Below are 27852 nucleotides of genomic sequence, written 5' to 3'. Positions count from 1 at the left end.
AGAACTACTCAAACCATCACTTTAACTTCCCAACGAAGAAGAAACGACTTTAGAGGGGTGGAAAAAAAAAAGCAGAGAAGAAGCCAGAGGAACTCCTCCTGTTTACAACAACATAATGGAGCCGAAATGGTCAAATATCATCTGCAAACGTGTCTTATTGACTGGATTAACGCTATGTATTCTATTAGGTGAGTGTTTTGGGTTGAATTTCTATTTATATATGTTTACATTTGGGCTCCTTATTTAAGGTGGGGACATCAGGTTAGCTAGCTAGCGATGTTACAGGAGACCCCTAGCTTTAACCTCTCTGTTCACTATCTTGCTAATTAATGAAGTTTTAAATCACCTTTTTGTTGATTTAACACTGCCGAAAACACGTATCTTAGGTGCGTTAGCTAGACATATACTTTTTAACACACACTAACATAACGTTATGGATAATTTTTAAAGGTAAAGTTAAATCCACTAAAAAGTGAATGGGGTTTGGTTCAGAGTGCTGGCTACCGCCCATAATAGAACGTTCTGTGGAAGGGTCTTATGGCAACACAGCGTTAAATTTTGAGGCTAAACCAGTTAGTACACGGTGATATTTAGCTGAAATAAAGGTTGCTGGGTGTGTTTTATATATGCCGAATTGAAGAGTGACTTCTACTAATACAGAAAATGTTTAAAAAAGTGTGATTTCATGGAGGTGTTTGGGGCGATAAACAAAGCCACGTTAAAATGCCTGATTTGTGGATGAGGTGTCGTTTAGGCGTGGGTCTCCACGGGGTCATTTACGAAGCTAATCAGCACCTAACACTATTTAGAGTCATTTTGCAGCATAATATTCCGTTATAATTAGCATTAATATATATGTTTTATTAACACACACAGTGCCAACGCATCAGCTCGAGTAGCTTTACCTTTGAGTAGCTCAGCGTCCAGAAAACCTGAGATAGCATCTCATTTCCTTGTTGGCTAACCTCGTCCTGACCCACCTAGTAAAGCTACCATCATACATATAACATACAGTTAATGATGCAACACAACTGTATGCATTTTGTGCTAAGATTTACTTTAGATATTGGGACAGAAAGCACTGATTTAACTACTGTACTGCTGCTACCACTCATGCTAATGGCTGCAGCACCAAAACTCTCAGCTTTAACATGAATTAATCTACTTTTGCATGATAATATATATGTTTTACCCCTTAATAATCACTCAGATACTGTAGATTTAGCTCTAGACTTGAGGAATTATCAGGTACTTTATGAGTGATGTGCATGAAATGGGAATAATGTGATGCAGCAGATGAAATATGCTCATATTTAAAGGTCCAATATTATAAAAAAAAGTGAGATTTTCATGTTTTTTTTATTATAAAGAAGGCTTAAGTCCTATATAAATACTGTGAAAGTATGGAAACACTCAATCCACAGGGAAATACACACAGCCCGTATTCAGAAACTCTGCATTTGAAACATTTCTGCCCATTCGTGATGTCACGAATATACAATATTTAGACCATTACACGGTTTAAACGTAAACATTCTAAATGTGTCCCAGTTTATTCCTGGTTGCAGGGTATGTGAATGTCATCAGCTGACAGGAAGTAAACATGGACCCAAGCTGTTTCCTAGCAACGCAATTCTGTTGCACGTCCGTCAAAATGCGCTAAAACGGAGTGTTTCAGACAGACGGTAAATACAGGTATATTCAGGCTAACAGTTTGAGGAAAATAAAGTTTTTTTTTAACATGACAGCATGTAAACATGTTCTAGTAGAAACACAAAATACAAGTATGAACCTGAAAACGAGCATAATATGAGACCTTTAATACTGGACAGCTGGATAACCGCTTTTATTGTTGTAGTCTGAGTAACGTGACGTCATATCCGTTCCGTATCCGCCACTAAAACAAAACCGCAGCGAGCCGAAATGAGAAAGTAAAGAACGGTGAAGGGTCTGCGTGGATCTGACCTGCACCCTCACACGTTAAGTCCTGCGTGGTAAACACTACACATCCAGTAAAGGATGGAAACACTTTGAGTTTCACACATTGCAGGAAAAGCAGAGCTAGACATCATGGCTAAAGCTGCATGCTAACTCTGTCATGGACAGGAAACGTTATCGTATTGCGGTAACGTGCGGTCAAGCCGGCCGTCACTGTCATCTCCATAGTCAGATCGGCCGACGCTACAACTGTAGAGCACCCATATACTAACATTTAGGTTAAATGCATTCAAACGGCCCCGATGGAGCTGACCATGGATGTATAAAGAGAACGAAGGGAGAGCTATAAACGAACATGGCGAAGTTAGAGGAAGTAGACACATGTGACTACGTGTGGTTTTCAAAATATGGTGCTAACAAAGGGAACTGTATACACAAAATACATATATAGAAATAAGATTTATTGGATTATATTCACCAGAAGTATAAAACATTACATGTCTCTTATAAATTAACAAGAAAATACCACTAATTTGTGAGGGAAATGTCTTTATTCTTTGTTGCTGGAAAAAGATTAATAAATAATTCCTGACAATGACTGATATATTTGACATCAGGACATCCCTGACTACATACATGCTGAAAATAAAACATTTTTACTGTATTAATTTAGATATTTTCCAAAGTAAAAGTCCCAAGAAGTGAATGATTCAACTTTTTCCCATGGTCTAGTGTTAAAAAAGTTAACAAAAATTACAATAAATCGTAATATCGAATTGCAATACTTAAGCTGGATAACAACATCCTGAAGTTTGCAGAAATGCACTTTGAATCTCAGACTAATAACATCTGACTTGGAGGAAACAGGATGACAAACTTCCGTTTCATATTGTGATATTATCTTCAGCTGATTGCTGACAGAACAGTTTTTTTTAAATCCTCAGTATTTCCTGCTGGAGTCTGGCTCTCTCTCTGTCACTGTGCATTAGACTGAATTTCAGTGTGCAAAATGCAGAAGACAGGAACCATCTACGTTCCTGTTTTATTTACATCAATTCTATTAGATCCTCTCATTGTGGGAGCAAATGTGAAAGTCATGTTATGTCTGTGTTTGCCAAGGTCGTGACTAAGTTTTTCAGGTGAGTGTGCTGTCAAACATTCCCCATTCAGAGCTGTCCTGTACAAGTTATTAATCAGTAAACTGTGCAGTCAATACATAACATTTATAAACCCAGTTCTGCAAGAGAAATTTGATGTTTTCTGTCGACAAAATATTGTGCACAATATTTGTTGTAGTCGCTTCAAACACACTTCTCATTAGTCGACTAATCGGTCGTTTTGGTCGTAGTCAACTAAGATTTCTTTAGTCGATTAGCCGTTTTTTATGCTTTTTTTTATGCTGACTGACTTATTTATAAGAAACTTATGAGCACATCTCTGGTAAACACCAGATTTAAAGTGGTGCTTTTGTGTGATTCTTTGTGAAGGAACTCAGTTTTACAGATCTGTTGATTAAATCAACTAATCGACTAAGAATTTCTTTGGTCGAGGACAGCCCTATCAAGAATATAATGTTGATTTATTCAAGGTTGTACAGAGCATGTCTTTTTTTTGAGAATTTGGGTGCACAAATGAGTTATCCATACCCTTTAAATTAATAATTTGTACATAAAAATTAACAGAAACAGTTATCATATTAAATGGGGTTGTCATCGACCAAAGAAAATCTTAGTCAACTTAACACTTAAATGATTTTGTCAACTAATCAATTACGTGATTTAATCAACAGATCTGTAAAACCACAGAGAATCACACAAAAGCACCACTTTAAATCTTGTGTTTACCAGAGATGCACTCATAAGTTTCTTAGAAATAAGCCATTCAACATGTAAAAAAGTATAAAAAATGGCTAATCAACTAAAGAAATCTTAGTCGACTAAGACCAAAACGACTCATTAGTCGACTAATCGACTAAAAGGGGACAGCCCTAATATTAAAACAGTTTAAGGGATGTTAAAAATTGAACCCATTGTTGTGTTTATCATCCGATACATTCAAACATATATTCACGTCTCTTATTCTGAAATCAAACTAAAGCTGCATTAAAACCCAATCAGCTCATTTAGATTAGTTCATTATCTGACCTCCACTGTTTATTTTGCAGTGGTATGTATGCATTTAGCACACAGCACAGAGTAAATAAAAAGTACTAAATCAACATGAATACATGAGAAAGTTTCGAAGGGACAAAAGGAATGAATGCAATAAATTAAACATTAATAACTTGTGGGAAATAATTCAGTAATTTGCGGGCAGCACCGCACTAAAACAACCTGTAAGCTCAGTTTTTACTGCTACAATAACTTAATGCTTTTTATTTGAGGGAATTGATTAAGTCATTTGAGGGGAACAACTTAGTAAATCAATGGCACATGATTATAATTCAAGGATGTTAATTATTAATACCCTTGATACTTGCCGGACACCACTAGTGCTGTATATTTGCAAGAAATCTGGCGATACGAGACATATCATTACACATGGGTTAAGATTCAGCATATTGCAAGGTATTTCGATACTGTAAGCAAGGCGATATATTGTGGTCTTTTAAATCTAACTTAAGGAAAACCCCAAAAAATCCACATTGTTTTTGAATCAATACAGTATCAGAAAACATAATACTGCGATACTTGGGTGTATAGATATTTTTGTACACCCCTAGACACCACAAGACTGTGTCTGAAAACTGTTTCATTGATTCATCTGTTCATGAATTATTTAATCTTTCGATTAACAACCGTCTGGCTCCAAATGTGAGCATCATTGCTATATATTTATATATGTGTGTGTAAACAAGCCAATGGGCTCTGGGAAACTGTGATGTGTATTTCACTATTTATTGACTAAATGATTAATCAAGAAGATAATTAGATCAATCTAATGGTGCCAGTCTGTTGACGCAGGGGGCTCCGGTAGAACAATGCAGAGTCGTTCAGCAAAAGTTGAATCAAGCGCGACTTTTTCTGTGAAGTAGGGCGGCAACTAATGATTATATTCAGTGTAGATTAATCTGTCAATTATTTTCTCGTTTAATCGATTAGTTGTTTGGTTTATAAAATGGTGAAAAATGTCGATCAGTGTTTTCCAAAAGCCCAAGATGACGTTTTCAAATGTCTTGTTTTGTCCACAACTCAAAGATATTCAGTTTACTGTCACAGAGGAGTAAAGAAACCAGAAAATATTCATATTTATTCATGTTTTTTCTCTTAAAATAAGACTCAGATTATTAATCACTTATCAAAATAGTTGACGATTAATTTAATAGTTGACAACTAATCGATTAATCATTACAGTTCTACTGCAATGCAACGCCATTTGGCCAATCACATACATGCACATATTCATGGTACATTTTGTAACGTGAACGCCATATTTCTATTATTTACCTCGTGATTGTTGTGCCAAAAGATAGAATAGTTGCCGCCGTGATTTCCAGAGTTGTAAAATCAATGCCTGTGAATATTACAAACCCTGTTTTGACATCTCAGAAGCCTTTAAAGTCCTTTAAACCTGTTTCTCAAACTGGGCTTCCTGGGCTGTATTTCATTGTCTCACCGGTACCTGAAACAACACAACACTTCCCTCTAATATCTTGAGGCTGAGTTTGTTGTTATGTTCTATTATAACATGCTCCCCACAGTTTTCCCCATCCCACTACACCATGGTGCATTCAACAGGTTAAAGGGGACATTTGCTCATTTTCAGGTTCATACTTGCATTTTGGGTTCCTACTAGAACACGTTTACATGATTTAAAGGAACAGTGTGTAGCATTCAGGGGGATGTGTTGGCAGAAATGGAATATAATATTAATACGTATGTTTTCTTTAGTGTATAATCACCTGAAAATAAGAATTGTTGTGTTTTCGTTACCTTAGAATGAGCCGTTGGTATCTACATAGGGAGTAACCGCTTTTATTATTGTAGTCTGAGTAACGTGACGTCATATCCGTTCCGTATCCGTCACTAAAACAAACCACGGCGAAGTTAGAGGAAGTATACACGTGTGACTACGTCTGGTTTTCAAAATATGGTGTTAACAAAGGGAACTGTATATACAAATTACATATATGGAAATAAGATTGATTGGATTATATTCACCAGAAGTATAAAACATTACATATCCCTTATAAATTCAAAAGAAAATGCCACTAATTTGCGAGGGAAATGTCTTTATTCTTTGTTGCTTGAAAAAGATTCATAAATAATTCCTGACAATGACTGATATGTTTGACTTCAGGACATCTTCAACTACATACATGCTGAAAATCAAACATTTATACCATATTAATTAAGACATTTTCCAAAGTAAAAGTCTCTAGGACTTTTATCCCATGGTCGAGTGTTAAAAAAGTTAACAAAAATAGCAATACATTTTAATAATGAATCGCAATACTTAAAAATTGCAATATATATCGAATCGCCACCCAAGTATCGTGATAGTATTGAATCGGGAGATGGGTGTATCGTCCCAGCCCTACTGTATTATTGTATTCATGATATGTCCCTTTTAACTAATTCCTGTAAACTTATTTTCATCCTCTCATTTATTAATAGTCTCAAAACCTTCATCGGCAATCGAAATATACGCCGACCCTGAAGTGATGATGCAGAACGGCACCACGGGAACCCTCCGATGCACCTTTAAGTCCACCGAGGTTATCAGCAGCCAGACCTCGGTGAGCTGGAGTTTCCAGTCGAGTCAGCCTGACAACCAGTTCTACAAAGCTCCATACGCGGTGAGTCCTTGTCGCTCGTATCCGCCTAGGGAAGATTTCCCACCGCTCCAGGATGTTTTCCTGCGATTGTTTGTATCTGTACTGACACATGAAGAGCCGCTCTGCTGGCACGGTTTCAATATACAGCAGGTTCATTTCTCACTTCAGTCTCAGTGCCAGGCATTTATTTATACTGTATATTTGTTTATTTTACTTGTTTTTTGCTGCTTCCACCTTGTGTAACTGTGGCTTTGTTTGTTTTCTGTTTGCTATTTATCTTATCGCCTCAATCTTGTTTGAGCATCTTAATTTAATCTCACGGTGTGTTTCTACTGCAGTATTCCTGTTTATTTCTTATTCTTGTAACACAAAGCTCTTTTGTAAACACTGGGTTTTACAGACGAGAGCTGCCGCAGGATTTATTTCCACACCGCGCTTGTTGATACAGCACGTAAATTGATTTCATTCTGGCAAAATGATTCATGAAGCGGGCGATTATTACCACAGATGTCATGTTCAAACAATCGAGATTTACTATCAGGTGCTAAAACTGTCTTTATCCGCTTTAGTGTACATAATTAATTGCTCATATGAGTGTGATTTTATTAGTGTTTCCTAATCTGAGACACTCAAGAGCCTGAAAAAATATGAGTTGTACAATATTTGACATATCAGTAACAGTAGATTCAAGTTTAACTGAGCTTCAAATCACATTTAATGACGTTTTAATTGAGCAAAATGTAAACAGTTTATCCTAGAAGGTATTAGCTAGTAACTAGCAAAGTATTGAGTTTGAGGGGTGGGGAGGATCTCGTATCATGTCCCCCGTCCACAATACATCCTCCTTTTAGTTTACGGATCAGTCACAGGCTGGGCGGGGGCCTCCTCCTGTCTGCTGTGATCTCCTGCAAACATAATGACATAGCCGTAGGGTTTCAGAAATCACAGAGAAGTCGTGCCAGAACAGATACATGCAGAGGAGTATGTACACACTGAGCCGGTTAAATGTGTAAACGGATCTTTTTGTCATACAAAAACAACATGTCCCCCCCCCCCCCCCCAAAAAAACATAAACCTTAAAACGCCACCTTGGTATGTCCATGTGTTCGGGCCGGGGACTCTACAACCCTCTCTGATCGATCATTCTCGATGTCAATATAGCTGGATCCTCCTCGTTTTGTGATGATTTATGTCAGACGATTATAAGATAATTAGTTCATCACCGCAGTACGGCGGCTCGGGAATGATTGCTGGTTAACAGGATGTATTTATTGGGTTACAACAGAACAAGAAAAATACGTAAATGAGGCAAATATATATGCAAATTTCTACTACTACTTTATTTATTAAATGCCATAAAACAATATTATTGTAATTTTATGACTATTTTATGCCACTGATATAATGATAATGATCATTCTGACATGATATCATCAATATAATAGCACGATAATGCAAGTACACCCTTTCAAAGAGCAATGAACTTTCTTTTTTTTAACATATATTTATTGATTTTATACATTTAACACATTGTACATACAACACAGAACCTTCCCTCAAATTGAACATATGGCAGTGTATAAAACAATATTACAAAAATATATATAAAATGATTATAAACAATCTTGATTGAAAGTAAATAGCTAAACATGAAGTTAAAAGGATATACATTTACAATGAAAATATGATGAGTAAATAAATAAAACATATATATTAATAAATAAATAAATATATAAATAAATTAAATTGTGATTAAGCAATGAACCTTTAATTGATAAGAATATTAAGACGTTGGTATTGGAATGTGAAAAAAATATTCGAAATAAATAAAACATAAATGTAATAAAACCAAAACAATAAATAAAATGGGCTCTGTTGACAAAAATGTGCCATATCTGTGCAGAGCCCAACTCTTATAATGATCGGGAAAACCTGCTGTTTATTCTCTCTAAAATGTTGGTGAAATTCTTATGTAAACAAACACGCATGTAAACACAACAGGCAATATCGTGGTCAGCAAAAATGACCTTGATCATGTCCATATATCGTACGATAAGCTGATAACGTGAGTAGCGTGACAGGCGTAGTTGTGTGCGTCCTTTGACAAATATTAATATAGTTTCATGTATATTTTTTAAAGATAATTCTTGCTGTTTTTCATGTCTGCTACTGCTGGTGATGCCATTAATTTTGGACTAATTTAGTGTAGGCAGTAATAATAATAATAATAATAATAATAAACTTTATTTGTTTAGCACCCTTCGTTCAAGAAATGCAGCTCAAAGTGCTCAACAATAAATACATTACATGCACTGAGTGCTTCACATGAAAATGAACATAAAAACATGAAGGAAAATAAAACCAGAAAAAAACATTATGAAAGATACAATTTGTGACCTAAACAATCTGCTAAACAGCAAACTGTGGGTTCTCCACTCTCATTAAATACAAACGAGCCAAGATAGAATAAACAGGTATAAAATACAATAATAAAAGTAACTCAAAGTAATTAAAAGCAGCGGCAAACAGCATACAATGCTGTGCTTAATGTTAGTACATTTAGTTCATTCGACGTGCTTTGTTTTACATATTTTCTTGTTCGTATTTAATGTAAAACACACAAAACATGAACTCAAATTCCTAAAAAAGGTGTTTTCCTGTTCACTCTGCCACAATAAAGTTTTCTTCTACGTGCAACGTTTGGACTTTTTGGGATTTGATCAGTAACTTAAGTGGTGGGCTGTAACTTCTGGCAGCACAAGTTTATGAGAGAAGGCATGTTGCTTTTGTCAGATGATGTCGCAACCAGGAAATAATGATTAGGTCAGCCAGGCTGCGTTTGTCTCCATCCTCACCAGATGTTGTCAGTTTGGCCAACTGAAAAGAGGACAAAGAAGACGTTTTCTATTGTTCAGGAGGTGTTTCACTGTGGACAGAGAGCTCTACAATACGGATATCTGATGATAACACAGTTTCACTCTTAGTATTCTACCTTTTACTGTTATGTGAACGTGATATCAAGGTTATCGTCAGACTACAGGAACTAATTAATTACAATAGAAACTATTCTTCCCTTTAAGAGCTCTGTTGATACAGCTGACGCTGCTTAAAACAACAAGACCACGTCTTCACAAAACACGTTTGTCTCATGTATGAGCCAGAGACAGATTAGTGTTGGTGACGCTTAAATCAAAAATGTTTTTTATTTTTAACCACGCTGTGAGAAAATCAGCCACGTTAATCGACCATTTAGGTGTTGCTGCTGTGACTCTGCTGGGAGAGATCCATGACAACGAGAGTAGCTTCGGGTAATGTCAATGTGTTTTGAGTTTTAAGGGAAAAAATGTTTGAGAGGAAGCAGGAAGTCAACACAAAGTTCATAGATGTTTTTGATTATTAACAAATGGCTGGGATGATTTCAGTGTTGCTCATAAACATCTGTATGTTGTTGTGTCAAGCAGGCTTTTTTCACAGGAAACATTTTGACGCGTCACAGGTGTAAATAATAAAATCAGTGACGGCTGAAATACATTTTAGCTGCTTCAGTTTCAGGCTCCTGGTATTGTTCATTGCTGGCTCACACTGTCATACTGTCATGACTTACTGGGACACTTGAATACAACGAAGCCAATAATATTATTAGTGACATCTGAGCATTTCCTACTATAACAAGTCAAAATGTCTGCTTGAAAAAAGTTATCAATCCAGAACCTGCTTGATTTGACTCTAAATTTAAGACCGATTGAGCGTGAAATTGCTTTGTGCAAATCTTAACATTATATAGACTAACTATATTATAAATGTAATTATGTAATATGAATATTTAATCAACATTTAAATGAAAAAAAAGAATTCAGATTCAAAATCAGATTGGTATCTTCAGATACCCAACATTAAAGGACTTGGACTTATTTACGTCATATATGACCCTAAAAAAGCAGCAAATCATCACATTTAGAAGCTGGAATTGTTTTTTATTTTGTATTTGTTTTAAGAGAGTCAATTAAACCACACATGCACTTTGTTCTCCAAGATAAAACAAATAAATAAATATAATAAATAATAAAATAAAAGTAAGGAGAAACAGCCAAACAAACTGACAAATTATTATTATTATTATTATTAATAATAATAATAATAATAATAATAATAATAATGATACTAATACTACTACTACTACTAATAATAATAATAATAATAATCATGATCATAAAGAAAGAAAGATTTCGGCATTATTATTCTTGAAAAACAATGTTATTTATCAAAATAATTGTTGATTAATTTTCTGTCTATCGACTAATCGTTGCAGCTCAAATAATAAATGTAATACATTTTAATTATGATATAACACATTAAAGTAATTTATCATTATGAATTGTCAGACTACAGGAAACAATTCATTACCATAGAAGTTGTTATTCCTTTATAGCTCTGTTTAGGCAGCTGATACTGACAAAAGTAACAAGGCTTCACACAAAAAAATGAATTGAATGACAAATTATTATTAAGAATTATTGTTGGAATCCAAAAAATCCATTCGCAATGCCATCAAGGAAAGTTTTAGCTTTTCATTTTTGGTCTCTTATTGATACCACCAAATAAAATATTTCTTAGACAAATGGTGAATAATAATGTGTGAATTTTAACCTGATTTTCTTCCCTTTTGTTGTAGATTTTTTACTTTTCTCAGGGGAAAGGATTCCCGGGATCAGTTGAGTTCAAAGACAGAGTGCATTTTATTGGAGACATAAACAAGAGGGACGCCTCGATACAGCTGAGTCCGGTTCAGTTCAGCGACAACGGGACCTTCTTCTGTGACGTGAAGAACCCGCCGGACGTCATGGGAACACCGGCTCGAATAGAGCTCAGGGTCGTTCTGAAAGGTGAGCGCTCCGACTTCTCTTCGCATCAATGCTAATCAAATGTATTTATTGTGTAAAGGATTTCTTTTTAAAAGGAAAATCAGTTTCAACTCGAGGCAGTCGTACTGAAATATTGTGATTGTACAAGATGTTTTTTAAAAAGACCTGCGTCTTGTTATTGTATGAGCAGAGTGAGTGTGGCCTTGGCCAGTCACATGTTAGCCGTGTTCACCCACTCACTCTGACTCTCTGTACTGTATACGCTCATACTGATTGGACGGTGTGTGAAAACGCTGTCTGAGCCTGCAGTCAGCCTCTTTGTGCTGAATCTGTCATGTTTCCAGGCAGAGAGGTCTTTTCTCTGTCAATGTGGCTTTTTTACTACACAAGAAGTGTGCTATTTTGGACACAGCGGGTGGGTTTCACCACCTGGAAAGAATTAAAACCTCAATTAAAATACCGGTTCATCTTAAAACGCTGCTGCAACAAGCTTTAAATCAAATAGGATTACCTTTAAATCTCACTGTAGTTGTCCTTAAACCCAGATCATCAGGTGTGTAAAAAAACAAAACCAAATGTTAAGTGTGAGACACTTTCAGTAAGCATCTCCTGGGTTGGGACACACATGCTGTACTATGAGTAATACCATGAGCAATGCACACACAGGTCAAGTGACTGTGATAAGGAGCTGTTTACCTTCGTTTCCGTGGTATTGCAGGTGTGCTTGTCGAACCGGTTATCTTCTTCATCTAATCAGCACTTGGTGGCTGTTTCCTCTTGTACCGTTCCTGCCTGCATTATTTAAAACATGAAGCTATAGCGAGCAATTTACCTCGCACGGCAGATGGATTCTCACAATGTCATGCGAGAATCACGGGATCACAAATCACACGAAAAGCCATCTTGTCAGGCTTCAAGTAATGCCTACCATACACCAGGAGACTTTGAAAGTCTGACACCCACTCACATCTAAAGACAATGTGTCTTAAGTGTCCTACTGTCCCTAATGGGGCTACTGCAGATTGCTGGCTTCAATCATATAAATCAACACGCACACACACACGTGTATATATGAGAGAGATAGAGAGAGAGCTAGTACTGCAGCCAGATTTATATGATTGAAGCCAGCAATCTTCAGCTGTAACGTACAGTTAGCTTTCATATAGCATACTCACTACAGCTTTTGTGGCTGGTGCTAATTTCCAACCCTGATCGTGATACACAATTACGTAGTTTAAATTGATAATAAGATGGTTGCATTCATGTAGATCTGCAAGCAAACACCTGCTTCATCGCTGTCTGGGTATGAAAAGTTACTCCACACCTTCCAGAGGATTCCCATTGGTCATGGTATAACTAGGATTAATCTTGTATTAATCTGTAACTCAGTAGATTTCTGTAGCTTCAGGTGAAACATCTCAGCTCCTCTCAGTGTAATAGCACCACTGAGTGATCCGGTATAAGCCGACATACAGTATGGAAGCTGTTCCAGTAGTTGCATTCCTGTTATTTGTTTTCCAGTTACAAGGAAGCCCATATGTGCATGTGATGGCTTGTTATCTTTTGGCTCAGCGGCGGTTGCTCCACCCTCCAGGTGGGAGAATGTCCTTTATCTAACGTTTGTATCTGGGGAGCAACGCAGAGCCCTAAACAGAAAACGTCTTGTTTGTTTATCAAGAGATGTTTGATTTTTCATTATTCAGCTCTCACAAAGAGTTGCAGAAGTATTTTTCTTAAACACACAGATGTTTTGTTGCTGCTGGATGGCGTCGGGTATCAGTGACACTCCCAGCTTTGAGTCTGACCATTTTTTATGTACGGTGACACAACTTAATTTATGTCGTGTAGAGACAAGCTGAGAAAACCAGTTTTTTCACACAGTATCTGTGTCACAGTCTGTAGACCATGAGAATGTGTTCTGAAAGACATTTTTAAAACTTTGAGTTATAATATTTTCAGTAATTTAATACGCTTTCAAGTGAGTTTGGATAAAATCACTTTATAGGTAAATATACTGTATTGTAGTTTTATATCTCACATTTTTCTGTTGTATTTTTGTGTACAAATAGTGAATTTTTTTTTTAATCAAACTAAGTTTTATTGTCACATATACAATCATACACAGTATAGTGAAAGTCTTACATGCTTAATAAATTAAATAAAAATGAATCTAACAAATAGATAAAATGAAATAAAAATGAGAAGGTGAAACATTGAGATAATATAACAATATAATCAGTATGATATCTTTAAATCTTTAACTGTTCTATTCATATTTGAGTAATTATCACTAAAGATTTGTACATTTTTATAGGCTTCTGTATAATTTTGTTTGCATTTTGAATTTCTGGCCCCAAAATATAACTAATTAGAATTGACAAAATGATAAGTCAAAATTATACAAATTATTACAGAGCGGTGCAGTTGCGTTGGTGCAGAAGGAGCGCACGTTGCAGGGTTTCCTCCCGGTGAAGCGAGTGCTTGCAGGATCGGGAAATCCCACGTTCAGAGAGTATGGTAATTCCAGCCTACACTGTGGCAGCAGAGCGTGGGTTCAGCCTTCAGAACAAAATGAAAACGGCCGTGAGAATCCGTCTGTCAGAGGAAAAGACTACAGAAAGAAAACATTCATCTGCTTCTGTGTGTTGACATGAAAAGAGACCGCACATTTGGTGGTGTCTCTGTTCACGTTTTCTCTCCTTGCCCTTATAAATGCTTAATCTATAAACTTGTTCCGAGACAGCGAGCACCACCACCGTGTGTGCCGCTGTCTTGAGTCCAATGCTCAAAATTTACTGAAAAAAAGATAGCGCTGTGTATGAACTCTGGATTATTTGCAGTGTACACACGCAGAACGGACAGATAGCAGACTGTGAGGAGATGTTTGCTGAATTTGACAAAAAGTGTGTTGGATTAGGGAAATTGTAAATTATGACTGAAAGTCTAATGCAACCATTGCTATGCATGTAGGGTAAGGCATACATTTACCAAAATGAACATCAGAGGTTTTTAAACGCAGTTGGAAGTGTCGTCTTTATATTCTAAAACCAACCCTGTGTTGTTTGTTGTCCCTGTTGTTGTTTGTCCAGAATCTCTTCCTATGCCCAACACCACCATTATAGTCGGAGCAGTCTGTGGTGCTTTAGTGCTGCTCGTCCTCATCGCTGTAGCTGCCTGCGTCGTCATGAGGGTGCTTCACAACCGCCATGAATATGAAGGGTAAGTGTGCCATCTCACATACTTTACATATTACAGGTAGCAGGACCGTCACTGATATGACGACATTAACACCGCTGCAGTAACACGACACGAGACCTAGTTTCCAAAATAACAAATAGGATTCAGAAAGTATGTGAAGTCCACAAGAATATTTCTAACACTTTACTTTTACCCCTATAAGCCTTTATAAGCAATATATAAACATTCAATACATGGTTCAAAGGAGAATTGAGGTAAGATGAGTCTTTGTTGATCACCAGAGGGTGAATTCAGTTATAAAGAACAGAAACAAAGGACCGATAAATAAAGAATGTAAAAAATAAATAGAAAAAGGTATATAGAAGTAAAACTAGAAAATATACAAGAATAATTAAACCCCCAAAAATAATCAATTATACTTAGTGTCTGTATAAATATGGAAATATAATCAGAGAAAAAGCTCTTTTATTTTGCCGTCATAATCTCACTAATTTGAGTTTTTTTTTACGTTTTTTTTCTTGTAAATTTATGACTTTATCAACTTGCAAATTTGTGAGTTTTTTTCTTGTACATCTGCGACTTTAATCACAGAAATACTGAGTTGTTTTTTTTACCTTGCTACGTGTATTAAAAATGATAAGAATACACCAGAGCTGTGTTTACTGCTACCAACGAGGTCAAACTAATTTTAGTTGCACCACTTTATCATTTCTGTCAATATGTGTGACATTAATCCTCAAATAGCCATGTGGTTATTGAAAAATACTATATACTAAATACTATAAATACACTATCGGGTCTAATCAGTGGAATTAAATGATATTTTACCGTTCCAACAAGTAGATGAAACCAAACTAATCATAAATGAGTCATCTCAGTGTTTGATGTTGTTGAAATATCAGGTAAGTTTCTCAGATGTGTTTTATGCCTCGTGTTGTGTTTGAGCTGGTTTCCTGAATCTTTTTATTTCCAGTAATATTTTACTCGTTCTGAGATTTAATCATCCGACTGTAACACCTCGCTAACTCTTTCTGCATGGGAGCAGGGGTCACTCTCTCTTTGTTACTAATTATTAACATGTTTGTTTGAAGACGTGGTTTCCTTTCTGTGCTGGAGGTTAGTTTGATCACATCTGCTGTACCTCGCATGCTGCAGCCACACTTGCTCTATTAATCTCAACGAGATAACCACATAAAGAGATGTCCTAGATGGTGAAATTAGCATTAAAACTTGGTCTAAAGCAAGAAAATGAACGCTGTCAGCTCCTGTTTGGCTGTTGGATGATTTGAGCCGGCGATTTTCTGGGTTTCTGTTTTCACTTGGTGCCAGTCACTTTCCTCCATTACTGTTTGTTAACGCGACTAACTCCACAGCAACACTTTCTATTAACATCATTGATTGTCAGCTTATCAGCATGTTGTCTAGTCATTGATTGTTCGTCATCTTTTTGCCACTAACACTCCAAACTAACCGCCTTCTTCTTCTTCTTCATGTGTGTCTCTTTATCACCAGCTTTTCTTTTTTTTTTTAAATGAAACATGTTGAAAATGTTTCGAGGTTGACCGAGTTCAGTCATTTTGAAATGTTAACAGCTCATTATAACGCTGAAGTTGCCTGAACTGCCTCTCTTACTGTACAAACTGTTTACATTGTCTCTACTAGAGGTGCACTGATAACCTTTTATTGATCCAAGTACAAATCAATGAACAGTAGGGCTACAACCAGTGGTGGAAGAGGTATTTGAAACCTAATAATTAACCTGCTAATACCACACTGCAGAAGTGTGACTTGAGTACTACATTTGTTGACTTCCCAAGCCCAAAGATGAAAAAGTATGTTATTTAAAAAGTGTGAATTCATTTCCAGAATCAATTAAAGGATAATGTACAGCGAGCCGGTCATTGTTGTGAAATAAACCACGACAAGGTAATGCAGCACCCCGACGCGAAGCATCTCCCTGAAGGGGTTTATTTCACAACAATGACCCGCTAGCGGTACATTATCCCGCTTATCACACGGCTACTTACTTAAGAAATCAATAATCTGACACAAAAAGGGTCCGCCAGAACTGCACCCATAGCAACGGTCTGTTATACATAGCAATGGTCTGCTTTAAAGGAATAACAGAAGGTAGAACGCCATGATTGACCAATCAGAATTAAGTATTCAATAAAGCCGTGTAATAACTAACATTAAGGCTATTCCTTCCCAGCAAGTCAACATTCAATTCCCCAGACTCACTGCACTGGGGCAATCAGATAGTATCCAATCAAGTTGCAGGAGAAAACCATGAAGAAGTGAAGTTATGTAACTGAGCGCCAGTTGGAAATAAAATATACCAAAGATAATATTGTGTGCGTACAAAAACTATGCGGTGGTCAACAACAAAATAATTGCAGTATGCAAAAGGACTTCTTTAGGACTCGAAACTCAAAGTTTAGGACTTAAACGAAAGAGTTGCCCATTAATTTTCTATCAATTATTCAACTAATTGTTGCAGCTCCAGTGAAAACATAATAATAATCCTATTTGTGTAGCACTTTTCAAGCAAGGAGCTTAAAGTGCTTTCTAGTGCAGGGAACAAAAAAAAGATAGTTGCATATAAAACCAACAATAAGGTAGAAAACAATTAAATAATTATACCAGTCCAGCACATAAACCAAACAAGAGCTGTAAAAATACACAGAAATTTAATAATATGTGAACAAATAATTCTAGTAGTCACACAAGAAGTTGAGCTTATGAAAACAAAAGAACCTGGATATAATAAACTATAGTTTTCAGGTCTTTTTAACCTGTGAAACCAGTATTTACTGCAATACATTTACACCAGGAAGTTGTTGCTCTTCCTCCAGAAACGTTTTACATTGTGCCAAAGTGTGCATCATAAATCAAAATGGATCTGCATTAGCATCAGTGTGATAGAACTTTGAATCCCATCGGTGCACCTCTAGTCTCCTCACTGCTTCCAGTATCTCTGCTAAAACCACCGGGAGCTGATCCGGTGTGTTTTATGTGCTCATCTCTCATTGTTTTTATTTTTGTCTTGTGTCCCATTTATTTGTGTTTGTCTCCATTTTGACTGTGCACCAATGATTGCTCGACACCAACGACAAACCGTAAACCCTTAAATAGATGTACGTCCTTGGAGAGCGTGAGCTCCCAGGCTCCAAAACCACGAAAGAAGGTGGAGTCCAGACTGGAGGGCTCCAGAGGTACCGGTCCCTCGGGTCCACTACAGGTAGGAGCTGGGGGACGACGGAGAAATCCACTGGCTGCCACCATTTCAGTGGGAAGATGTTGCATTTATGTTGTTTATCCAAACTGAACTGGATCTTTATCCGCTGACTCAATGAAATATTCAGTATTTGGTTCAGATTAGGGCTGGGCAAAAGTTCAATATGATAATTATGTTTGGAGAAACAGACAGGAGTACCAGCACTGGAGCAAAGTAATGTACTGCTGTGGACGGGAGCAGCAGCTAAACGGATTTTAGACACCTAAAAACATCAATATCAGTGTTATTTTACCTCACAGAACAGAGGAGCTGCTGGTGTACCGCTGCCTCGACCGGTTGGTTTGTTTGTGTTGTAGTGTGACTTTGGTGAATCCGAACTTCAGATCCCTGTCAGAAAGGGCAAATATATTGATTTGAAATCCGTTTTGCTGCTGCCTCCGTCCACAGCAGTACATTGTTTTGCTCCCGTGCTGGTACTCCTGTCTGTTTTTCCAAACTCCATCTGCTGTAGGTAATACACTGACTATGGGTAAGAACCTCATACAACCCCACGTCAAATCATCTGAACTATCCCTTTAACTAATGACTTACAACTTGTAATAATAACTTGGGCTGCAAAGAAAACGACTGATATTCAATTATCAAAGTAGTTGCCCTTTAATTTCCTGTAGATTGACTAATTTATTTATCAGCTGTGTGCATGAGAAGGTGTTCTTAACTTTGTGACTAATAACTAATGAAGCCAGTCAGCGTCAAACTCTAGAAGAAACCCTTTCATTATGTAATTAATCTGCCATTCAGAAGTTGTACTGGAAAATACCAAAACTACCTGTTATGAGCTCCTTATAGATGTTTAAAATGATGTAGTAGTGAATAAATGAAGGTCCTCTGCATATATTAAGGTTCGTGATACCAAGCTTCGGATTTATCTGGATATATTTGTGTCTTTTACTGACTGCTTTTTCTCCTTATATTCCAGGGCCCGGTGATATACGCCCAGTTGGATCACTCAGGCAGCAAAAACTCATTCCACAAGATGGAGCCAGTGGTCTACGCTGACATTCGTAAAAACTGAAGAGGAACCGGGGACCAAAAAAAAAAAACGTAAAATAAAAACACAGTAAAGTATCAGACCTCTCTATCAGCTGCTCTTGGGAAGGGTGGGAATATCTCAACAGGGACAACACAAATTGGTGCAGTTCTCTTTCTCTCTTTTTCTTTTCCTCTTTCGTCCTCTGAAAGCATGACGCTGTTATATGTGATAAAGTCTCCATGTGCATTCGTTGTGAAGACAAAAAAAAAGCAAAGAAACACTCCTAAAGGACACTGCATCTCTCCATCAGCCTTTAAACTGTTCCATGTAAAAATAAGAATGCCTTCATAGATATCATTCCACATGGTAAGATGTTTTTATTTTGATTATTGTGCCAACGAAAAGAACTGCAGGCTGTTGCACCAGCTGAGCACGAGTAAAGTCAACTCTAACTAAACCATCACTACTTACATATCATAGCGAAGTCAACACTAATCAAGACATTGTTGCAGAAATTCACGTTAGCAACTAGTGAAGGAATTGTATCCTATTGCATGTGAACGAGCTACAACATGTCTGACTGACATCACCGATACTTCTGTGGTGATTATTTACTAAGCTGATATCAATAACAGTCAAAACCTCAACACTTAAGTTTCTGTTACGAACATCTTATTCTTCATACAAACACTACTTATACACTGACCAGTAAAGAAAAGACTAAAGAAACCAGAAAATATTCACATTTAAGAAGCTGCAATCAGAAAATTTAGACTTTTTTTTTCTTAAAAAAATGACTTAAACCGATTAATTTAATAGTTGACAACTAATCGATTAATTGTTGCAGCTCTAGTTACACCAGAGGCCAGTACTACGAAGCAGGATTTGTGGTTAGCGAGGTAACTTCAGTTGTAACCCTTCAGGGTTTTCCCTCCTACGACTGTGGATCACTTCTTCTTACCGGGGTAGATCGCCATGGTAACTGATGCTGAACACCTAACCTGCTCCGTATAAGAGATCAACTCTTATAAAAGCACCGCCCACTGACCAATCAGAGCTCGGTGCGCAGATCGTATGGTAATATTACACAAATACGAAGTAGTTAAAGTCATAATCCAGCTAAAAACAACACAGTTTGAACTGACAAATGCAGGAAGGACAGCTGGCTGTGGGTGCTTACCGCTTTGAATGTGTAACTCGCTTCGTAGTACAGGCCTCTGCTTGTTGTATCTAAACTCTATGTTGTAACTTACTTATAAAGTGAAGCCTGTTTCTATTAAAATTACTCCTAAATTACATTCCAACTAACCTACGTTTGATTTTACACAACGCTGGTGCAACAGGCTGCTGCAGCCACAGTGCATCTCCACCGTTGGGCAGTTCCATAGTGATCTTGTTTTGTAGGGGGCAAATAATGTAGAGTTTAGTTTTTACATTGCCTTCAGTAACTTTGCATGCAGTTATAAATGACATCTACAGACTTAAATTGGTACTCTTTGGATAGAAGAAAGCCGTCTGACGTTGTATTACTGTGAATGCTTCAGTTTTCTGTAGAGTTCTGGCATGTTGTTGTGGTACCTTTTTATAAAAAGACGCTGCCTCCCGTCTGATTTTCACCTCAGTGGAACATCTTTGTCTAGTTTTCGGTTTTCTTTTTTGTTTTTCAAAGTGAATATGAACAAAAGGGCAATCCAAGTAATGTTCTGCATCACACTTCAAGAAGTTTTCCTGCCTGTTTGTAGGTGTTTATTCAAAAGAATATTAATAACTTGGGCTTTTTTGTCAGCTTAGTTTTGAGTAATTTTGAAATATGCATGTTAAAATGTTCAGCTGAGGTGAAATATCCTTCTATGAAAACTGGGAGCGCTCATTTGTTGGCCAAAACTAAATACACTGTTTGCATGCAATTTACTAACATAACAATCATGATGAAAATATCCATCTTTTTTTCCATCTATGTAATGTGTAAAGCTCTTTTTTTGTTTTCAAACTAATGGGCCAAATATCTAATATCAGCATTAGGTTTCAGATGCTTTCAAGCTTTAAAATGCATTCCAAATGTATATGTTTTTAGTTCGAAGCATTTAAAAGCCAAATTAATGTTATAATTATGTTTGTTAACGGTGTGGTTACCTATGAGAATGATATTTGCGTTGCAACCAGTCTAAATGCCTTCAACTTCAGCTTGTGATTCCGAATGCAGTAAATTTCCATGTTGACCAGTATTTGTATATATTTCCTGCCCGTGTAAGATATAGTGCTGTTTACTGTAACTCATTCCAGTGTGGTATGGCTGTGGATGTCTTTCCAGAGAAGGAAAGTAGTTTGCTGTAGAGGTCTAGAAAGTTGGTGGCATGCTTAATGTTTTCTCTCTTTTAGTCTTAATATTTGTCAGCGAACACTCCAACGTGTACAGTGCCTGCAGAAAGTGTTGAGTTCAAAATGGCCTGAATCAAAACTTTGTTTAGTCAGTTAGTGCGCACAAAATCCATAACATATTAATATTGTTAAACCTGTAATAACCGCAATTTTTTGGCCACTTGGAGGCAGCAGAAACAAGTTGTGAACTGACATGTCATCCCCTTTTAAGTTGATATGTTGAACTTGTTAGCAAATAGTTGTTTAGTTCAACTCTCTCTCCTACAAAATGACATTCCCATACAACTAAACTGCATTCTCAGTTGCGTTTCAAGGGAAACGTATTTACTCCCAGAGTACGGTCGCAGTTTGACACAGTTTTAAACACGTGGTTAACTTTGTAAATTATAACGCAACAAAAATGCTCCACTATGTTCTCTAGCAAGGAGTGGGAAAAAAAAGTCTATTCATCTCACCCACAATCAGTGGGTAGAATAGAATAGAACTTTATTGTCCAAGCAGGGTAGGAAATGTGCCTTTGTCTCGCCAATAAGCACAATAAGAACAATAGACACAAGGGAAGTCACGATACCAGAAATTTAGTGGTCGATACCAACACCATTGAAATTCTACGATTCTCGATACCAATTCAAAACCACGGTAAAAAACAAAAGTAAAGCAGGTCATAATTCCCTCTCTATTATCTATTTTATATTGCTCAATACTGATTTTTACTGAATAGAGCCTGAACGCATCGTAAAGTAAATCAATGGCACCTCCTGTGTTGAAATCAAGAGCTGGTTACAGTAGCTATTAGCAGCCTGACCACACACTCTTGACCAAACAGTTGCTTTAACTTATTTCAAACAGTTTGTTTTATTTACATTCACTACCTTCTAACTGAAGTAAATCTTAATTCACTCCATTTTGACTGGACTCTGGTCTGCGACACCACACAATGCAGGCACTGTATAGTCTTCCAGGTGTGTTTTATCTCTCTGTTGTTTCCTGTTTCTGTTTGTTTCTTTGACCAGTTAGCATGTATTTCAACATATTCACCAAATCCAAAACAACCTGTATGATACCGACAAACCTTTACTGCTGGTCGCTTTGCTAAATGTGACTTGTCGCAGTGTTTAGTGCTGTTTGTAGAAATTGTGATGTAAACTATAACTTATGAAAGATTTCCGATCGGACCGAATTCACGCGCAACGTTTGGTGTGTTGGTGTCTTAAAGATTTGAGTGGATGCAGGTTTTGCGATGTTCACTCCACTCATGGCGAGTCTTAAACACGTGCGTGCTTAGTGTTTTTCGATGGTAAATAGTTGTGTGTTATTTGAGAATTGTTTGGTATGTTATGTTGTAAAATCTGCACTATGTCTTGCAAATCAAAGACAACAAATTCCCTGTGATTTTTTGTTTTGTTTTTATTTTTCGTTCATCTTCGAATGACCTTGGCCTCTTCTCTGTTTAACGTCTTTAAAAACTGGAATGTTGTACATTTAGTGCCTTTTACATTTCATCAGCTAACTTGAACACCTGCTCAAAATAGAAAAAAAGATAAGATTCATTTATTTTCCTTTTATTGTATGTATTTTTTTATACACATAATATCGCCTCTGTATCCACTGTTCAAATTTTATATAAAACCTATTCCTGGCCAATTACATGTGTTTGTTCTGATTATTATTTTCTCAGTTTTCTTCTGAATAAGATGTCAAGCTATTAAATCATATTTAAAAGTGAAACAAAGATAGGAAGATGTGTATATTCAGTTATGTATATACTGTAGTCTGCATTGTTTCTTAGTGTAAAGTGTTGATTCTCTAATATTGATTAATAACTTGTTTCTGCAGGAGTATGCATGTTTTAAAAGGTAAGCTTTGGGTTTAGTTTATTCACGGGTGTGAAATTGAATATACTATAGTGGGATATATTTCATTCAATCAATAAATCTTTATTTGTACGGCACCTTTTATACAGGTTAGTGCAGTTCAAAGTGCTTCACAGATGACTGACAAGCTGATAATAAGGCCAAACAAGTGTGGGCCTTGAAAACAACAATACTTTGAGACCAACGTACGCGAGACAATAAAATGAAAGAAAATTAATATAGTCAAATTAAAAGCTATAATAACAGTAATGGTAGTGAAACTGTGTGAAAAAACTAGATCAATAAAAATTAAATAGAATAAAATAAGTGATTAATAAAATAATAAAAGATAGAAAATTATACAAATTAAGTACAATAAAATAAGTGATTAATAAAATGATGTAAATTAAATACAATACAATTGGTGATTAATAAAATAACAAAATAATATAAAATTATTCAAATTAAATTGAATAAAATAGGTGATTAATGAAATAACACTAAAATATAATACAATTAAATACAATAAAATAAGTGACTAATAAAACAACAATAACATCTAATACAATTATACAAATTAAATATAATAAAGTGATTAATAAAATAATATAAATGTAATACAATAAAATTAATTAATACAATTATTTTATTAATCTACTATTAATATAATAATACTATATTATTAGTTTCTTGCAATTCCTGGATGTCTACGGGATCATGATTATGTTATTTGATCCCATAGACACTCAACAATTGAGCTGAGATAGCCTGATATTCCTAATATTGCTGTTTGACATAACTTCAGACGACACCAAACACATAAATAAAGGTCTGTCCTAAGACATTTATTAGTTTCTGACTCTGGGAAAAACAGTAAAATGACCTTTCTTTAACCAAATCACACACATTTAGGCTATTCTATGTGATTTTCTTTTTTTTTATAACTGATGTAATATTTTTCTCTGAGCCTCCCCTGAAACTGTTTGGAGTCCCACCTCCCACTTTGGAAACCTCTGATCTAGAGCATTAAGACCAGAGGGGGGATGACGTAGAACAAAGGTCTTAAGCCAGGATCAAACCAGCGACGTTGTGATTACATGGTATACACCTTTTATAGACCAGTAAAGCTCATCCTGAAGCCACCCACACTGTTTTCATTTTACTGCTCATCAGTGTTTTATGTGAGAGGAGCTGAGCTCAGCAAACTGTCACTAACGATGTCTTTCATGTTTTACAGGAGCGGTTCACAGACTCCACCCGGCATGTCACAAATGTGTTGATTTAAAAAACGAATTGTTTTAATGTTGATTATATAAAAGTTGTTCTCCTCGTGTCGACTGTGTGCATGTGAGCGTGAAAGGTCTGTCTGTCTCTGTGTGTTAGTTCTGTGATTGACTGGCGACTTTTGTACTTTTACTTAAGTCAAATTTTGAATGTCAGACTTCTACTTAGGTTTTTCCAAACTGTATTTCTTGAGTGCTAAAACTCAAACTTGTGATGTCATAGGGTATAAAGTGTGGAGCTGCTCCATAGACAATGAATGGGAGATGTTATAGATGACACTGAGAGCATCCAGGGGAATGTTGGTAGGTATATGGGGACTTTTTGTTGTTCCCCTTTAAGTAAAAGATCTGAGTAATTCTTCCACCACTGAAACACAAGTATTAGCATAAAAATATACTTATACTAATATATATATACTTACTAAAGTCGCTCGCTGTACATTATCCCGCTTTTTACACGGCTACTTACTTAGAAATCAATAATTTGACACAAAAACGGTCCTCCAGAGTCCGAAATCAGAATTGCGGCCATAGCAACGGTCTGTTATACATAGCAACAACGGTCTGTTATACATAGCAACAGTCTGTTATACATAGCAACAACGGTCTGTTATACATAGCAACAGTCTGTTATACATAGCAACGTTTTGTTATACATAGCAACAGTCTGTTATACATAGCAAAGGTCTGTTATACTATAGCAACGTTCTGTTATACATAGCAACGGTCTGTTATAAAGAAATAACGGACCATAGAACGCCGTAATTGACCAATCAGAATCGACTATTCAACAAAGCCGTGTAATATATATTATACTACTAGGTTATAATAATTGATTCATTAATATGTTCATCAATTTAATGTTGCAACACATTTTATATACTGCCGGATTAGTTTAGATTTATTTCAAACATGTAACAAATAAGGAAACAAAGTAAGAATAACCACTAAAATGAAGAGTACAGCCAATTCTAAATAAATAATTAGATATTAAATGTTTGAAAAGGAATGAAGGCAGACGTAAACACTCATAAGGTCCTATAACTTAAATATTGAAGTTAATGTTTATTACAAGGGCTGTCAATGAATTAAAATAGTTAATTGTGATTTAAACACATTTTTTATCTGTTCAAAATGTACCTTAAAGGGAGATTTGTCAAATATTTAATACTCTTATCAACATGGGATAGGACAAATATGCTGCTTAATGCAAATGTATATGTATATTTATTATTGTAAATCAATTAACAACACAAAACAATGACAAATATTGTCCAGAAACAATGAACCCTGAATCCCCAAAGTTACCAATGTTGTCAAAAAATGTAGTTGAGTAAAACGTATAAAGCATAAAATAGAAATACTCAAGTAAAGTACCTCAAAATTGCACTTAAGTACAGTACTTTCCACCCCTGTATGAACGAGCAGCAGGTCTAACGGCTGCATTGTGAGAGTGTGAGCAGCAGGAGGCAGGATTGACCTAACTGAGTGTGTATCATCATCATCGGCCTTCCTCTGCCTCTCTCTCAATACATTACTGATTAATGAGCTGGAATAACATCCCACTGATCTCACTATCTCCCTCCAGGAAACAAATATCTGGAAGAGAAAAACACCCTCCACACACCCATCAGTGATGGAGACGCTGAGATGCTGCAAAGAGAAACTACTGTACACTGGGAATCCCGGTACATAAAGAGGGGTAACCCCCCGAGGAAGGTGTGTGTGTGCTTTACCTGTAATATGAAGCTGTGTGTGTGTGTGTACACATGAAACCATGGATGAAAAGATGGTGAATGTGAAACCAAACCTGCTGCCACTGTACGAGACACTGCAGAAGAAGAGTCTTGGTAAGACTACTGCTACCACTACTGCTGCTACAACTACTACTACTACAACTACTACTACTACTACTATTTCTTCTTCTAGACACTGCAGAAAAAGAGACCAGGTAAGACGACTACTACTACTACTATTGCTGCTACTTCTACTACTACTAATAATACTACTATTACTACTACTACTTCTTCTTGACGACACTGCAGAAGAAGAGACCTGGTAAGATTACTACTACTACTGCTACTGCCACAACTACTACTACTACTACTACTACTACTTCTTCTTCACGACACTGCAGAAGAAGAGACCAGGTAAGACTACTACTACTACTACTGCTACTACTTCTGCTTCTACATCCCTTCTTCTTCTTCTTGACGACACTGCAGAAGAAAGAGACCTGGTAAGACTACTACTACTACAACTACTACTGCTTCTACCTCTTCTTCTTCTTCCTCTTCCACTTCCTCTTCTCCGCTTATTCACAATCACTTTTACGTACATTTACTCTGTATTTTACTTATGTACAATTTTGAGGTACTTTTACCCTATTTTCCACTTAAATTTGGAGATAAATATTGTACTCATTATTTATTTGACAGCTACAGTCAGCAGTTCCTAATTTAAGATATTTATATGTAAAGCATTAAAGATCCCATATTGTAAAAAGTGACATTTTCATGGCTTTTATATTATAAAGCAGGTTTAAGTGATATATAAATACTGTGAAAGTATCAAAACACTTAATCCACAGAGAAATACACACAGCCCGTATTCACAAACTGAGCTTTTGAAACAAGCCGTCAGGATTTCTGTCTATTTGTGATGTCACAAATCTACAATATTTAGACCATTTCACAAGCTGTTGCCTAGCAACGCAATTCTGTTGCAATTCCATTGCAATGCACTAAAACGGAGCATTTCAGACGGAGGGTAAATACAGCTATATCCAAGCAGACAGTATGAGGAAAATAATGTGTTTTTTAAACATTAAAGCATGTAAACATGGTCTAGTAGAAACCCAAAATACAAGTATGAACCTGAAAATGAGCACGATATGGGACCTTTAAAGTTTATTCTTGACGTTGGTAGAGTTCAGTGGAACTCAAGGCCCACTCACTGGCTTTTTCTGGGACTTTCAACCACACCATACTGTCTTCAGTTGCCATGGAGATGGATCTGTTGACACACAAGCCCAGTAGCTTTTATGACTGCGTTTTTTAGGACTTCTCGCATGTGTCGTCTTAAAATATGAAGCATAAGTTTTGACAACTCAAAGTCCTCAAAGTCAGTATAACTGACAGTATACAGTATCTCCACTAAAGCTATCGGAGGTGCAGAGCCTTGCTCAAGAGCACTACAGGCGGAGAAAGTGTTACTCACTCACTTTCCCAGCATGTTGGAGACATTCAAAGACAGTTTGTACAGTCATTTACAGTCTGTATGTGTGAACTG

General features: G+C 36.4%; 1 protein-coding gene across 1 annotated transcript; it reads left to right on the top strand.

The window, feature by feature from the left end:
* Window positions 1-22: 22 nt before the first annotated feature.
* Window positions 23-19146, top strand: mpzl1l (myelin protein zero-like 1 like). Its single transcript, XM_037748476.1, has 6 exons — window positions 23-188; window positions 6555-6736; window positions 11388-11598; window positions 14667-14796; window positions 17911-18016; window positions 18993-19146. The coding sequence occupies exons 1-6, from the start codon at window positions 116-118 to the stop codon at window positions 19086-19088; spliced, it is 798 nt and encodes a 265-aa protein (XP_037604404.1). The 5' UTR covers window positions 23-115; the 3' UTR covers window positions 19089-19146.
* Window positions 19147-27852: the final 8706 nt, after the last annotated feature.

This window comes from Sebastes umbrosus, chromosome 17 (assembly GCF_015220745.1).
Source record: "Sebastes umbrosus isolate fSebUmb1 chromosome 17, fSebUmb1.pri, whole genome shotgun sequence".
NCBI lineage: Eukaryota > Metazoa > Chordata > Actinopteri > Perciformes > Sebastidae > Sebastes > Sebastes umbrosus.
Note: the sequence above shows the minus strand (reverse complement) of the source record. Positions and strands in the feature narration are given on the sequence as shown.

Bases quoted from the DNA above. Each gene is read 5' to 3' on its own strand.
- mpzl1l (XM_037748476.1), top strand. From the start codon at position 116: ATGGAGCCGAAATGGTCAAATATCATCTGCAAACGTGTCTTATTGACT. The intron at 11,599-14,666 runs GTGAGCGCTCCG...TTGTTTGTCCAG, and splicing joins GCTCAGGGTCGTTCTGAAAG to AATCTCTTCCTATGCCCAAC. The intron at 18,017-18,992 runs GTAGGAGCTGGG...CTTATATTCCAG, and splicing joins GTCCCTCGGGTCCACTACAG to GGCCCGGTGATATACGCCCA.